The sequence below is a fragment of the Bos javanicus genome, chromosome 20, assembly GCF_032452875.1.
Source record: "Bos javanicus breed banteng chromosome 20, ARS-OSU_banteng_1.0, whole genome shotgun sequence".
NCBI classification, from domain to species: Eukaryota; Metazoa; Chordata; class Mammalia; order Artiodactyla; family Bovidae; genus Bos; species Bos javanicus.
Genome location: NC_083887.1, coordinates 58549355 through 58563477, shown reverse-complemented (window position 1 = coordinate 58563477; position 14123 = coordinate 58549355). Strand labels below are relative to the sequence as shown.

The 14123-nt window shown below is 48.5% G+C and overlaps 1 protein-coding gene across 5 annotated transcripts in view; it reads left to right on the top strand.

The window, feature by feature from the left end:
* TRIO (trio Rho guanine nucleotide exchange factor) overlaps positions 1 to 14123 on the top strand; it is a 362510-nt gene that overhangs the window by 169460 nt on the left and 178927 nt on the right. For all 5 annotated transcript variants that reach the window (XM_061393858.1, XM_061393857.1, XM_061393861.1 and 2 more), the window contains exon 9: positions 2914 to 3144. In XM_061393858.1, coding sequence (XP_061249842.1) covers positions 2914 to 3144 — 231 coding nt within the window. The remainder of the gene's footprint in view (positions 1 to 2913; positions 3145 to 14123) is intronic.

Genomic DNA, 14123 nt, shown 5'->3' with positions numbered 1-14123 from the left:
AAGGGGTAATGAGCATACTCAGTAACCTCCTAGACAGCTTTCTTGGAAGCCCCATTCAACGGTTTTAATTACCACATGTTGGCCACTCCTATTTAAAAGCGAGTCTAGGAAGTGCAGCTTTAGAGCTGGGGTATTGCTGTTCCTGACTGTGGGGTTTGGCTGTGAGGGAGAAGCTAGTGGACTTTGGGAGGCAGCTGTCAGCGTCTGCCCCACACCTTCTCATCTGTAGCCTTACAATATGTTTACCAAGTCACATGCTCTGTTGAGCGTTTCCTGACTTACGTGTTTTATAAGGAGTAAAAGGCAGGGGAATATTTGTAAGCAATTCTTTCTAGGTTTTGTAAAGATGTGAAATGTGTAACTTGGAGTATTGGTCCTCAGTCCTAAGAAATGCTGCACTCCCATTGTTTGACTGGAATTTTATGATACCTGCTGAAATAAAATGTATGGGTAATAATCTATTTTCAGAAAAAAATTGTCTTTATAAATTACATATGTGGTACAATATAGAGACAAAAGAAAAGGTAATTTATGATAAAATGTGTTTCAGTCTACACATACCTGAATACATGCAAATAGAAGATAATTGGGTATTCAGGTGCTGGCCATGTATTTAAAACCTTTGTCAATATGGCTGCTACAGATGCAGACTGGATGTGTGTTATATTTGTGACTCAAGTACTGAGAACGGTATTATCGTACTGGTATTTTATTAATAAAGTGCAACTCCTGTAGAGCTTCAAAGAAAATCAAGCATGTCTTCTTTGATTAGCATGGTAACTGCATTCCTAGAAAAGCCAGTGTGTGTTAAGGGCAGGTGGAAAAAAGAAAAGGAAAAAAACTCCTCATTTATATGTCCGAGCCTAACTCAGATTATTGGGTTGGCCATAAAGTTCATGCAGGTTTCCCCAAATGAACTTTTTGGCCAGCCCGTATAAAAAGCAAGGTGGTGTTTGATTCAGCAGTAATAGACTGCTTCTCTGAATCTGTCACAATAAATCCTCTCCCCCAAAGTAGTCATCATGCCCTCCCCGCAAATCATTGTATCAGAAGTACCCGCACAGGTGTCCGTGGCTCCGGGGGCAGCTCCCTTCTTCGGAAGACTTGCCTTTCCCCTGCTTTTGTTTGTACACGTGCCTGACACAGTGCAGTCGTTTAGTTGTGTCTTTTTCCCCCATTCCCTTTGGTTATGTCAGCTTGCTTTGTTTCTGCTTCCGTTTTGCTAACTTGATGTAAGAGGTCAGTTTTAATCTGCGAAGTCTGATAGCACCAGCCTTCCTAAGGAAGAGTCAGAGCTTCCAGTAGAGGTCTCAGGTTCAGTTATTAGAAAACAAACATGTCACGTTCCAGCACGATTTCAGTTGTAAAAGGATTAAAGGAAGAGATTAGAAAATTCCCCAGGTCTCTCGCTTGCCCCCAGGTTTCGGCTTCCTTTGGCCGGTCCCACTCACCCACTGTCCCCGTCTCCTCTGTGGTAAGACTTTGCCCCTAAACCCGTTTTGTGTCTGTTAGCAAGGCCCTCTTTTGTTCCTCGTTTTCATGGATACCCAAGGAGACCTTCTGAAGAATCTGAGCACAAAGGTCCCAGTCGTGAGGATGGGCTTAAGAAGCGCCCGAATCACGCATACTTTATGTGCATCACATCCTTCTGTCCAGTCTGATCGTGCTGTTTCTACCACAGCTGGCATAATCATTCCTAAGTTTAAAAATATATAATGCTTTTCTTTCTGTATTCCACCCACACCTTTCCTTAATTTTTTTTGGTTAGTCTGATGGCTTTCATTTAACTGTACTTGGATAGTTCACTGTTAAATTAGAGCGCTGAAATCTCCTTTAAAAATGATGGCCATTTAATTAAAATTACTTCTTTTAAGTTAGTGAACTAAATTAAAATGGCACTTTAGTTTTCTTTTTCTTTTGTGAAGTAAAATTGCTATCCAACTATGTCACAAAGTGTAAGTACGTATTTATTGCCTGGTGCTAGATTAGTCTTTTTTTATTCCCCCTTAGATTTCAAGATTCAGCTTTAACATTTTGCTCCATTGTAATTGTTGTGTTCTCTCTAATATAACACAAGATAAGTATTACTTTTAAATTTCAATTTGCAGATAGTCCAGCAGTGAAATTGTGTATCAGCCCGTATGTCATTTGGAGTTTCCCGGTGGCGCTAGCAGTAAAGAAACTGTGTACAGTGCAGGAGATGCAAGAAACGTGGGCTCAGTCCCAGGGCCGGGAGGATCCGCTGCAGGGGGACATGGCAACTGACTCCAGTAGAGGAACCTGGTGGGCTAAAGTCCATGGGGTTGCAAAGGGTTGGACATGACTGAAGTGACCTAACACGCATGCATATGTCCTTTAAGGCAGAATGTTTGTGTGTGTTAGTCATTTAGTCGTATCAGGCTCTGGGACCCCGTAAACTGTAGCTTGACAGACTACTCTGTCCATGGAATTCTTCAGGCAGGAATATTGGAGTGGGTTGCCATTCCCTTCTTCAGGCGATCTTCCCAACCCAGGGATCAAACCTGGGTCTCTCCCATTGCAGGCAAATTCTTTACCATCTGAGCCACCAGGCAGAATACCATGCTTATTAAGACTAGCATCTACTACAGTGTTTTGTGAAAATTAAAAGTCCTTTCATTTTAACTCTGTGATTTGCCACATTTGGTTTTGTGACATCATTGAATAACTGATGGGTTTGTTCTAAAGTTTATTCTAGTCTTTATAAAACGTGCTTTTGAATGAAACTCTGATTTACATTTGGGTGTGGGTGTGTGTATGTGGGTGTGTATAGGTGAGCGTGTGTCTGTGCCGGCCTGCCGTGCTCTGGAGGGCAGGCTCCGCGGCATGGCCTGGGCAGAGCTGCACTTCTGGAGCAGTTGCTTGCTTATAATAGCTCGTGTGTCCCGCCGGCAGGTGAGCCAGGACGGGAAGTCCCTGCTCGACAAGCTCCAGCGGCCCCTGACGCCCGGCAGCTCCGACTCGCTCACGGCCTCGGCCAACTACTCGAAGGCCGTGCACCACGTCCTGGACGTCATCCATGAGGTGCTGCACCACCAGCGGCAGCTGGAGAACATCTGGCAGCACCGCAAGGTGCGGCTCCACCAGCGGCTGCAGCTGTGCGTCTTCCAGCAGGATGTCCAGCAGGTGAGTGGGGGGTCTCCTCGTGGGGGCACCTGGTGCTGGGCGAGCCTGGGGGTACGGGTGTCCTAATAACGGGGGGAGGGCGGGGGAGGCGGCGGCGTGTGCAGGTGAGTGGGGGCCCCCTCATGGGGGCGCCTGGTACTCGGGGGGCCCCCCACGTGTGGGTGCAGAGGTCCTCACAGGGGTCTGTGTGGTGGTGCCCCTCCTCCTGGGAGCGATTTGTGCTTGGTGAGAGTATAGGTGCGGGTGTCCTAGAGGAGACCCGTCTGTGCTCGAGAAAGTGCGATAGGCCGGATGGGGGAGAGAATACACACACATGCACACACACACACACAGCTTACACACACAAATGTGTGCGCACGCGCATACACACACACGTGTGCAGCTTCTGTCTCACCGTGTGTGAGAGCTGCGCTCTTGAGCACGCGTGTTCAGGCTGCTCACGCCCGAGCTCATGTGCCTGGAACACAGGAGATGAGGCAGGATCTACCCTGGAGCCCCCCGGTTTCCATCTCGCAGCAGGTCATCCTCAGTTATGTTTATTTGTGAAAACAGTGCCCCGGGTGCTTGTGCACGGTGCTGGGGCAGTTTTAGGTCTGTCTCCACTCAGATTACTTAATTGTAAGCCACTTGTGTTTCTCTCCCCACTTGGCAGGAACTGCCATCTCAGGGGCTCAGGAGGGCTTCATAAATAGTTGTCTAATTAACGTAAAATGGGCTTTTACAAAAGACCATCCGTTTCTAAACAGTGGACACCTTTGTTGTTGAATGTAAGAGTAAGCCCCGTCCTGGTACTGTGTATTCCCTATGAAATAAAGAAGATTGTCCTGCTACCAGGGTCTTGAGGATTAAAGCTGGGGGCGGGGGGGCTTATATGATATAGCTTTAATAAGAAGATAAAAGTCATGTCTTTGCCCTAAAACAGAGGGGAAGGCAAGGGTGTAGATGAGGTGTCACTCGTGATGAGGAATTCTGGGTGTGCAGGGGAACCCGTGGCATCCAGGGAGGTACCTTGAGGCCGCAGTGATGGGTTGGGGACAGAGCCTCCCCCGGACCCGGAGAGTGGCTCAGTCTGCAGTCCCCCGAGGGCCACCTGAAGGTGAGCGGTGTCCGCTGTCAGGGCTGATGTGTGGGAGTGCACGTGAGTCCTCCACACGCACTGACCACCCTTCTGCTCTTAGTGGGAGTCTGCTGAGTTCCAGATCCTTTTAATTTCTCTCTGTGTATATATATATCTAATAATTGTATTTATTTATCTATTTCTGGCTCCACTGGGTCTTCACTGCTGTGCGGGCTTTCTCTAGTTGCAGGGAGCGGGGTCTGCTCTCTTAGGGACGGTGCTCTTCGCTGCCATGACTTCTCTTGTGGCAGAGCACAGGCCCTGGGGCGCGTGGGCTCAGTCACTGCAGCTCCTGGGCTCTAGAGCACAGGTTCAATAGTTACAGCCCACGGGCTTAGTTGCTCCACAGCATGTGGGATCTTCCCGGATCAGGGGTCCAACCCGGGTCTCCTGCATTGGCAGGTGGGTTGTTTACTGCTGAGGCACCAGTGAAGCATCTATGTTTTTTAATTTGTGCATAGTTTGCTTTGATTCTGCTGATGGTTTTTGAGTTCTCTGCGGTGTGCGTGTTCAAAGTGCGTCAGGAATCATCATACGGATGCAGTACATGCTTCTTTGCAGTGTTGTTTTAGTCATAGAAGGTGAGCGGCAGGGAAGGAAGATGCAGGAGTCATGGTCTTGGCATTACCATGAGAACTGAAGTTGTGAGGTTGAAAGCACCATTACTAGTTTCTCTTAATTGTCCCCGAACTGTCACAGACTGTGCAGTATTAACAGTGCCACTCTAATTATTAAAGGATTTCGTCGCTTGCGTCCGTATCCCTTGGATCAGGTGTTCACTGTGTATCCACGGGCCAGCACGCACTCTGGACCCATGACGGGAGCAGCAGCTGTCCTCCGCCTTCTCCAGCTCTCAGAGCTCCTTGGGGTGTCCAGTCGGTTAGGAATAAGCTCCTAGGCCACTCTCTCTCCAGAAAAGGAAGCTTTGGGGAACAGGCTGACGAGTCTGACCACCTAGCTTGGTGCCAAGCTCTAGCTGTGCTTGAATTTGAAAACAGCCAACATTAATTTTTCTAGGTAGAAAGATAATTATGATAATTGCAAAACCAGTTCATTAAGCCGGCCATGTTTTTTCTCAGGAACCAGACAGGGTTGGATGTGGGCAGGAGAAGGTGTTTTGCAGTCCACAGCTCTGTGAGCATTCCGTAGAAATAATAATTGCTCTTGAAGGGAAGCGTTTTGTCGATTAAACGATCAGGAATGGTTTGGACTCGTTATGCAAACAGGAAATTGCTCTGTCGGTTTGGCTTGCGAGGCAGGGAACCAAGTTGATAGCATGAAGCAGAGCAGGCAGCTGCCCGCAGAGGATTCTATAGGATGTCAGAACTGAAAATGTGTTTCTGAAACTCGAGAAGTTAATCACACACAGGGAAAAATTCTGCTGTCTTGAGCATGGGCCAGGAAAGGTAAGCTGAGGATAAGTGAAGAAAATAGTGGAGCTTTAGAAAGATGCCGTCAGCAGAAGATACACTTGTAAAGACCGAAGCAGTCAAAGTCCACAGAAACATAATAAGCCAATTAGCCAACCCACGTGTGGTTTGTCGGCTTGCTTTGGGTCGGGAGGCGGCGTCTGTAAATACTGAGGAAGAAGAAAAAGAGCTTCTACACGAGCGGTGAGAATGAAGATGTGCTTGTGAAGATAGCCCTCCCAGGAGAACGTAACCCCGTCTGTGAAAGATTTCTTGCAAGAAAAGATGTGAGACCATTAACAGTGCCCCCGAGGAAGGGAAGGCTTGGGGGTATGGCATTTGATTTTTAAAACACACGTAATTTTGGTTTAGTGGTTAGTTTTCTTTTGTGTGTTTGTTTTTATAACAAGCAAAGGCAATTTCCTAATTTCTTTGCGGACAGTGTTTGGGGTGGGAGTCAGGCGCTGTGGGGTGGGAGCGCTTGAAGTGCTGTCCCAGAGCACTGACCCTGGGTCCAAATCAAAGGATAGGGGTGGGGCAGGCGGCTGGAAGGCTTGCTGAAGACTTCCCCAAACACACGTCCTACCTTCTAGACAGTATTAACCTTGGTCACCGTTAGCTTAAAAATGAAACAAATACCATTTATCATTCCCAGTCGGTGCTGGTGGTAAGAACCCGCCTGCCAGTGCAAGAGACTTAGGAGACGTGGGTTCAGTCCCTGGGTGGGAAATACCCTCTGGAGGAGGAAATGGCAACCCTCTCCAGTATTGTTGCCTGGAGAATCGCATGGGCAGAGGGGCCTTGCTGGTTGCAGAGAGTTGGACGTGACTGAAGTAACTTCGCAAGACACATGTCATATTTCTTCGTGGTCACGTAGCACGCCTGTTCCTTTAGCCCTTGGTTCACTCTCAGGGCAGCCCTCAGTGGATGTTTGGTTGAATGAATGAATGAATGAACGAAGACTTGTGTGACTGCCTGGCAGTGTTTTTCAGTTTAGGACCAGCTTCAGTTTACTACAACAACACACCGCATCGTTGCTGTGCTCCACGTGGGGCGGGAGTGTTGGAAGCAGGCCATAGCGGCATGCCATCAAACCCGTTCTCCCACTCACTGGTGTGGTCTGCCTGCCTCTCGGCTTGGTGGATTTAGTGGCTTCAACATGTTGTGTGAGGTGAATGGGCCCCAGAAACCCGCTTTCCTGAAGTAGGCTGACTCCCCCCAAAAAAGCCCCTCTGACAGGGAGATCCTCTCCTACAAAAGCCCGTGGGTCCTCCTCTCTTGCCCACCGCAGCCCTTTCAGGTGTGTGAGCGTCACCCTCGCCGAGTTATCTCTTGGAAAAACTCTTCTCCAGGTGGGTGTTGAACTACTAGCTAATACTCGAGAGGAAAAATGGTCAAGCAGATCTAGTCCACTCTAGATTTGTCTTGTCCATGCTTCATTCTTTTTTTTTTTTTAATAAATAACCTAAAATTAAATGTGTGATATTCTGAGAGATAAACATGTTGACTAGGTCAATTTTGACCTGCCTGGTGAGAGTGGACGGTTTAATAGTCCAGTGAATTAGCCCATAACATGCTCAGAGTTAGTGCCTATGTCTTTGCCTGTTGTAGGGTATGATTTTTGCCAAGGCATGAACTTGGTCTTGCCCATTAAGTTGCTCCCCAGATGAGGGAGTAAATTAAACTAGGCACCCTCACGGGGGTCATCTACCTGCCGTGCACGTGCCATCCAAGGGGCCATCTCTGTGCCATAAGGCCTTAAGCGGATATAGGGGTTCCAAGGAGCTTTGTCCGAACCCTCAAACATCAGGGGTACAGCGTGTAATCAAGATGATGGCTCCTGTATATCACGATGGAAGTGCCAGTTTGCCAGGTGCCAGGAAGATCTTCCTGGGAGATGTGCGGTTTGAGCTGGTCTTGGATGGGTAGGTGGAAAGTCAGGCGGTTGAGGGTTGGGCAACAGGAACTGGGGGATAGAGGAGAGATGAAATGGCAGAGTCTGTCTGGAGAGCCAGGTGGGGGCAGGACTGGAATGGTGACCCCCACGCCTAAGGCTATGGAGTTGTTTCTGTGAGCTTCGGGACACACTGAGGGGACGGTTTGGTGAACCTGAGCGCCCGGAATGTTTCTGTCTTCTTTAGTGCTCTCGGCCAGCCTGCAGAGGGTTAGCGCTTCCCTGTTTCACCACATCGAGGTCAAACTCACAGGCTGTGGGTTTTGACTTGATTGGCAAAGAATGGGTAGGCTTAAAACTCAGCATTCAAAAACCTAAGATCATGGCGTCCAGTCCCATCACTTCATGGCAAATAGATGGGGAAACAATGGAAACAGTGAGAGACTTTATTTTGGGGGGCTCTAAAATCACTGCAGATGGTAACTGCAGCCATGAAATTAGAAGATGCTTGCTCCTTGGAAGAAAAGCTATAACCAACCTAACCAGCATATTAAAAAGCAGAGATATTACTTTGCCAACAAAGGTCCATCTAGTCAAAGCTATGGTTTTTCCAGTAGTCATGTATGGATGTGAGAATTGGACCATAAAGAAAGCTGAGCGCCGAAGAATTGATGCTTTTGAACTGTGGTGTTGGAGAAGACTCTTGAGAGTCCCTCAGACTGCAAGGAGATCCAACCAGTCCATCCTAAAGGAGATCAGTCCTGGGTGTTCATTGAAAGGACTGATGCTGAGGCTGAAACTCCAATACTTTGGCCACCTCATGTGAAGAACTGACTCATTGGAAAAGACCCTGATGCTGGGAAAGATTGAGGGCAGGAGGAAAAGGGGATGACAGAGGATGAGATGGTTGGATGGCATCACTAACTCAATGGACATGAGTTTGAACAAGCTCCGGGAGTTGATGATGGACAGGAAAACCTGGCGTGTTGCAGTCCATGGGGTTGCAGAGTCGGACACGACTGAGCAACTGAACTGAACTGAGAGGACGGGATGCACTCATCCTGGAATGATGGCTCTGGTTGTAGGATGACGAGTGCAGTGTGAGAGCAAGATTCCAGGCGGGGAGATAGGCTGGGTCCCCATCATGGACCAACATGCAAGTCAGGGGGTCTTGGAGGACAGGGATGAAGGTCCAGGGCACAGTGGGCTGTGTCTTATTCTCTGGTGTTTTTACCAAGTGTCTGGGATAATAGATACTCAGTATTTGTTGAATGAATGAGTGAGTAGATGAAGAAATGGAAGAAATTCCCCGATTTTGCTAATTGAAGACTATCTGGGGTTAAGGTCTCTGTGTTTACCCTAGAATGGGGAAGAATTGGCCCTCCATTGGAGTTGTCGTCTAACTGGGAGATGTTTGTGAAGGAACCTTCATGGTTAATGTTGGGGAGTTAGGGGTGACCGGAGAAGGGAGGGATCATTTCCTTGCCTGGGAACGTTGCCAGTGTGTGAGATCCTTAAAATATTAAAGATTTCGGCCCCTTGAACACAAAGAAATGGGTTTCAGGTCCATAGAGAAGCAAGCCGCGGTTCCACCTTGGGTCCTGGGCTGCTAGACTTTTGCCAGCTAGGTTTTTGACATCCCTTGGTGATGCCTGACCCCGGGGGTTCCACCCACACGGGGCCTGGCTCTTCAGGGATGGTCCCTGCACCTCACCTGTCCTGTGCTTGTTAATTGAAGTCAGAAGAATGGGTTTTCTCATCAGGATCATTACGGAACCTTGAGGTTTAATATCCTCTTCTGTTTACATTCCCACAGTCACAGATCTGATTGCGTCTCCTGATAAGAATGGTTAGGCGATGCCCATCTTTCCTGGAGAGTTTCTCAGGTAGAGTTAGGGAGTCCTGGAGCGAATGTTTGCTTAGGGATTGGGAACCTGTCGGGAGCAGACCGAGGCTGACTGCTGATCTTTCTGGGGGCTTTGGAGCAAGCTTTCAGTGTCTTTTGTCACAGGACTGGAGAAGAGACTTGACCGTCAGTCAGCTTAGTAACCGCAGCTTGGAAGGAGCAGACAGTTCAACCGTGGGGTTAAGAAAGGTGGGAGAAGAGACGAATCTCTTGCCTGCAGGGGATGCGATAAGGAAGGCAGGGTGTGGAGCTGTGAGCCAGTGGGAGGAGGCGTGGGAACCCAGGAGACTTAGGAGTCTGGAGGACAAGGAGAAGACAGAGCCCAGGGCAAGCCCCAGGCAGCTTGGTCTCCCTACTTGGGGTGCCAGCCACATCACCAGGGTCCCCCAAGGCAGCAGTCCTCAGCCTTTTTGGCACCAGCACCGGTTCCATGGAAGACACTCTCCACGGACCAGGGTCAGGGGACAGTTTTGGGATGATTCAAGCACATTATGTTTGTTATGCACCTTTTTTTCTTTATTATACATCAGCTTCCCTCAGATCATCAGGCATTAGATCCTGGAGGCTGGGGACCCTCGCCCTCAGGGGAAAGTGCCCAGGGATAACTGTGTGTGCACTCGTGTGTCTGTGTGTTTCTATAGTTATGTGTGTATATCTATAGTTCAGTAGCTAGACTTAAGCTGTGTATAACATCTGGACCTATTTCCTAGATAACATCTGGAAATATTAAGATGTTTCTTGGACAACTTTGGACTATTTTAGATTGATTTCCAAATTAAGAATGGGAAAAGTAATTTTTAAAAGTTTGGGAAATTCCTAAAGGTGTCAGCCCGTCTTGGTGATGGTTTGGTTGGAGTTTGATGGGAATACCCAAGGTGAGGGCTTCCCTGGTGGCTCAGATGGTAAAGAATCCAGCTACAGTGCGGGAGACCTGGGTTTGATCCCTGGGTGGGGAAGATTCCCTGGAGGAGGGCGTGGCACCCCACTTGAGTATTCTTGCCTGGAGAATCCCCATGGACAGAGGAGCTTGGTGGGCTATAGTCAGGGGTTGCCAAGAGTCGGACATGACTGAGCGACTGAGCATAGCACATCCGAGGCGCAACTTTGAGAGTAACAACCTCCCTATCTTCTTTCTTTCCTGACTCCTTCCCTGATGTTCTTTGTTGTCCTTAAGAAATTTTATGTATTTATGTAATTAAAGCTAGGATAATATCAGGAGGAGTGAGTTGTATTTTTTCCAGGAGATGGATGGATGGATAATGGAAAAGCTTAGAAGCCTGCCAGCCTCTTTCTGAGGCTTTTCCCCCTGATTCTGCCCTGCTCCCTTCCGGCCAAGAAGGTGTGCATGGAGCGTGGCTCCTGCCTTCCCAAGCTCTCATGGTGGTTAGGCAGAAGGAGCTCTTGCAACACAGGGCAATTGGTTCTGAATCATATGTTTGCTCTGTGTAGCTGGACTGTGATACTTTAAAAATGAAAAAAAAAAAAACCCTTCTTTTTCAAGTGAGCCTTAGGCTCAGTCTACTTTGAAATATTCCGGCACCTGTTTTCTCAAATGTGTTCGTTTTTGTTGGCCGTGCTGGTCTTCATTGCGCACAGGGGCTGCTTTCTAGTCGTGGCGCTCAAGCTTCTCATTGTAGCGGCTTCTCTTGTGCAGCTCGCGGGCTCTAGGCCTGTGGGCTCCGGAGTTGTGGTTCTTGGGCTTCGAGTGCAAGCTCAGTGTTTGGGACATAGGAGTAGCTGCTCCTCGGCATGTGGGATCTTCTCAGACTTCCCAGGGAAGTCCTGGAAACCATTAAAAAAAATGGTTAGGAGTAAATTGTATTTATAGAAGAAGCTTAATTCTAATTTTGAAATACATCGATGCAAGAAATGGGGAGCTGTGGGCTCTGCTGGAGAGGGATAGAGAAATGGCAGGAACCATTGGTTGTCAGGCCCTGGTGAATGCTGGAACTAGAAGGTTCCTCCTCGTCCCCTCAGTCCCCAGAGCCCACAGACACGTGTTGAGTTTTGTGTATGCTTCATTTGACTGTAATTGTTATCCCACACACATTAGTTCAGTTCAGTTGCTCAGTCGTGTCCAACTCTTTGCAACCCCATGGACTGCAGCACGCCAGGCCTCCCTGTCCATCACCAACACCCGGAGCCCACCCAGACTCATGTCCGTTGAGTCAGTGATGCCATCCAACCATCTCATCCTCTGTCGTCCCCTTTTCCTCCTGCCTTCAATCTTTCCTAGCATCAGGGTCTTTTCCAATGAGTCAGTTCTTCACATGAGGTGGCCAAAGTATTGGAGTTTCAGCTTCAGCATCAGTCCTTTCAATCACTATTCAGGACTGATTTCCTTTAGCATGGACTGGTTGGATCACGCCACATACATCACAGAAATCAGAGCCGGAGGGCCCTGTGATCAGGTCAGGTCTGTATTTGCCATCGTTGCTTTCAGCCTTGTAATTACATTACAAGCAGGGAGTGAAGGTAAGCAATCTGTAAGATTTCTTGCATGGCTGACCTTTTGACTTAGATGCTGAGACCACTGTCTGTGTCTTAAGTCTCGGTGGCTCCCTGTGGAGTGACCTCAGCCTTGGAACTGTCACAGTGCCATTAAAGGGCACTGAAGTACGGAGGAACAGGCTTGCCCCACATCCTCTGAACAACAAGAGACATCAGCTCCCCAGCCTTGTTCTTCTGCCTGTAAAGAAGGACCGACTTCTGCCCTTTTCCTGGCCTGGTGGTTCTTCTGGGGGAGGTCGTCACAAGGCAGGGAGATGGTAGCCCCTGCCACGGACCGCTGAGTGAGGGAGGGGCAGGCTACCCTGCCTTGATGGAGCTCCTGATTGGAAATATTTTTATATTTTAAATGGAAAGTTCTACAAGCTTGTCTTTCAGATGCTCCTTGGGCAGGTGCGTTCATTCAGGATTCCTCAGCCATCTGGGAACCTGTGAGGAACAAAGGCCTTGTAGGGAAGTTTGGTTTTGAATATGATCTTTTTTGTTCAGTTGCTAAGTCATGTCCTAGATTTTATAATTGCCTGCCACTGTTTTCAAAATGTGCTTGGGATTTGTAGTCTTCTTTGATTTACTTTCATGTTTGTTGGAAATATAGTTTCACCTGGTATTTATAATTCTGTCTAAAAGAAACCACTAGAAAAATTGTAGCCCATTTGTAATCCTGAGTGGTCGGATCATAATAGCTTTTCTTTCCAACTGATGCTTTCTGAAGGCTAAGAAAAACAAATTCGTATTTTTTTTTTTAAACAAAGACTCCGTTTTGCTTTCTCCAGCTCTTTCTATGGAATAGCGTTTGTCTTTTACTTTTTGAAATTGTGCCTTTACTTAAAGTCTGTATTGAGTCATCAGTACTCATCAGGTTTGCTGTTTACCAAACCTTGTATTTCTTTCTACAGAACTATTGAGGAATATACAGAATATTTTATAGTTGTAGTTTTAAAACAGTGTCTCCTAGCCCTTCGTGCAGGTGGACGGTAGCGTGGGTGTTACATATCTCTTGACTCTTTTCAAGCTTAATATATTAATAGTTGGTCCTAGTCTTCTGCCTGGCGCTGTTCTCGTGCCCAGAGGCCCATTCTGTTCACTGAATCCATCTTTGAAGTGGAGACATCATGAAGTTGTCACTGGACGTTTCTTCAGGAGTGAGAGGGGAGCCTGTGTTCGGTAATGTGTGCTAAGAGACTGTCGCGTACACGACACAGCAGCTTGATGTCAGCGGTGAAGGTGGCGTTACTTCCTGATGGTGGTACTGAAGGTCTCTCGTCTCAAGAAAGAACACTAATGTACTAAGTGCACTGGTTAAAGAGCAATGGAACGTTCATAGCCCGCGCTCCCGAAGAACCTGACGTGAGATGGAAGCTGCCACGGGCGGAGGTTGGTGGGTGCAGACGGCTCATGCGCTGTGTGCTTGGCACGCTGGGGTATAAGGTGCCTGGCAGCTCACAGCCCTGTTATTGTCCCCACTGAGCAGGCAGGAAGCCACAGCTCAGGAAGGCTGTGGCTCAGGGGACTAGAATCGAGGGGAGGGAGGGGGAGCTTGCAGGCGGACTGGGAGGCTGCCCTGACAGACGGATCTAGTAGGAATGACTGAGATCCCGGGTGACGGGCAGAGTGTGGTGTCGACAAGAGGTGCAGAAGTGAACGGTGGTAACAAGGAGAACGTGTGTCTTCATCCTGAGCGCCTGCTGGGAGACTGCAGGTCCAGACCCCACCTCACCCTCGACCGTGGGCGTGTGCGTGCATGCACACCCACACACCTCCACCCCCACTCACTCTACAAGGGTCTTTACACACACCCATCCCCACTTATTCTACAAGGGTCTCCACACACATACACACCCCTGTTCATTCTACAAGGGTCTTTACACACACACACACACACACACACACCTACTCATTCTAAAGGGTCTTTACAGAAGACCCCTGGAGATTTATTCAGGTTCCCAGTCTGTTTTCTTTACAAGCACTGCTGGCTTGCTAAGCTCTGGGCAGAAAGGTCCCTGCCCTCAGTCAGGCCAGAAGGTCACTGGCGTGGAGCAGAGGAGGACGAGTCCTGGTGTCCCTGGACAGCGGGCTCTGGCCCCTTCCAGCCGCCTCTGTTTCTGGCTGGCTGTCTGCACAGCTGATCTGTCTACGGTGCAGGTG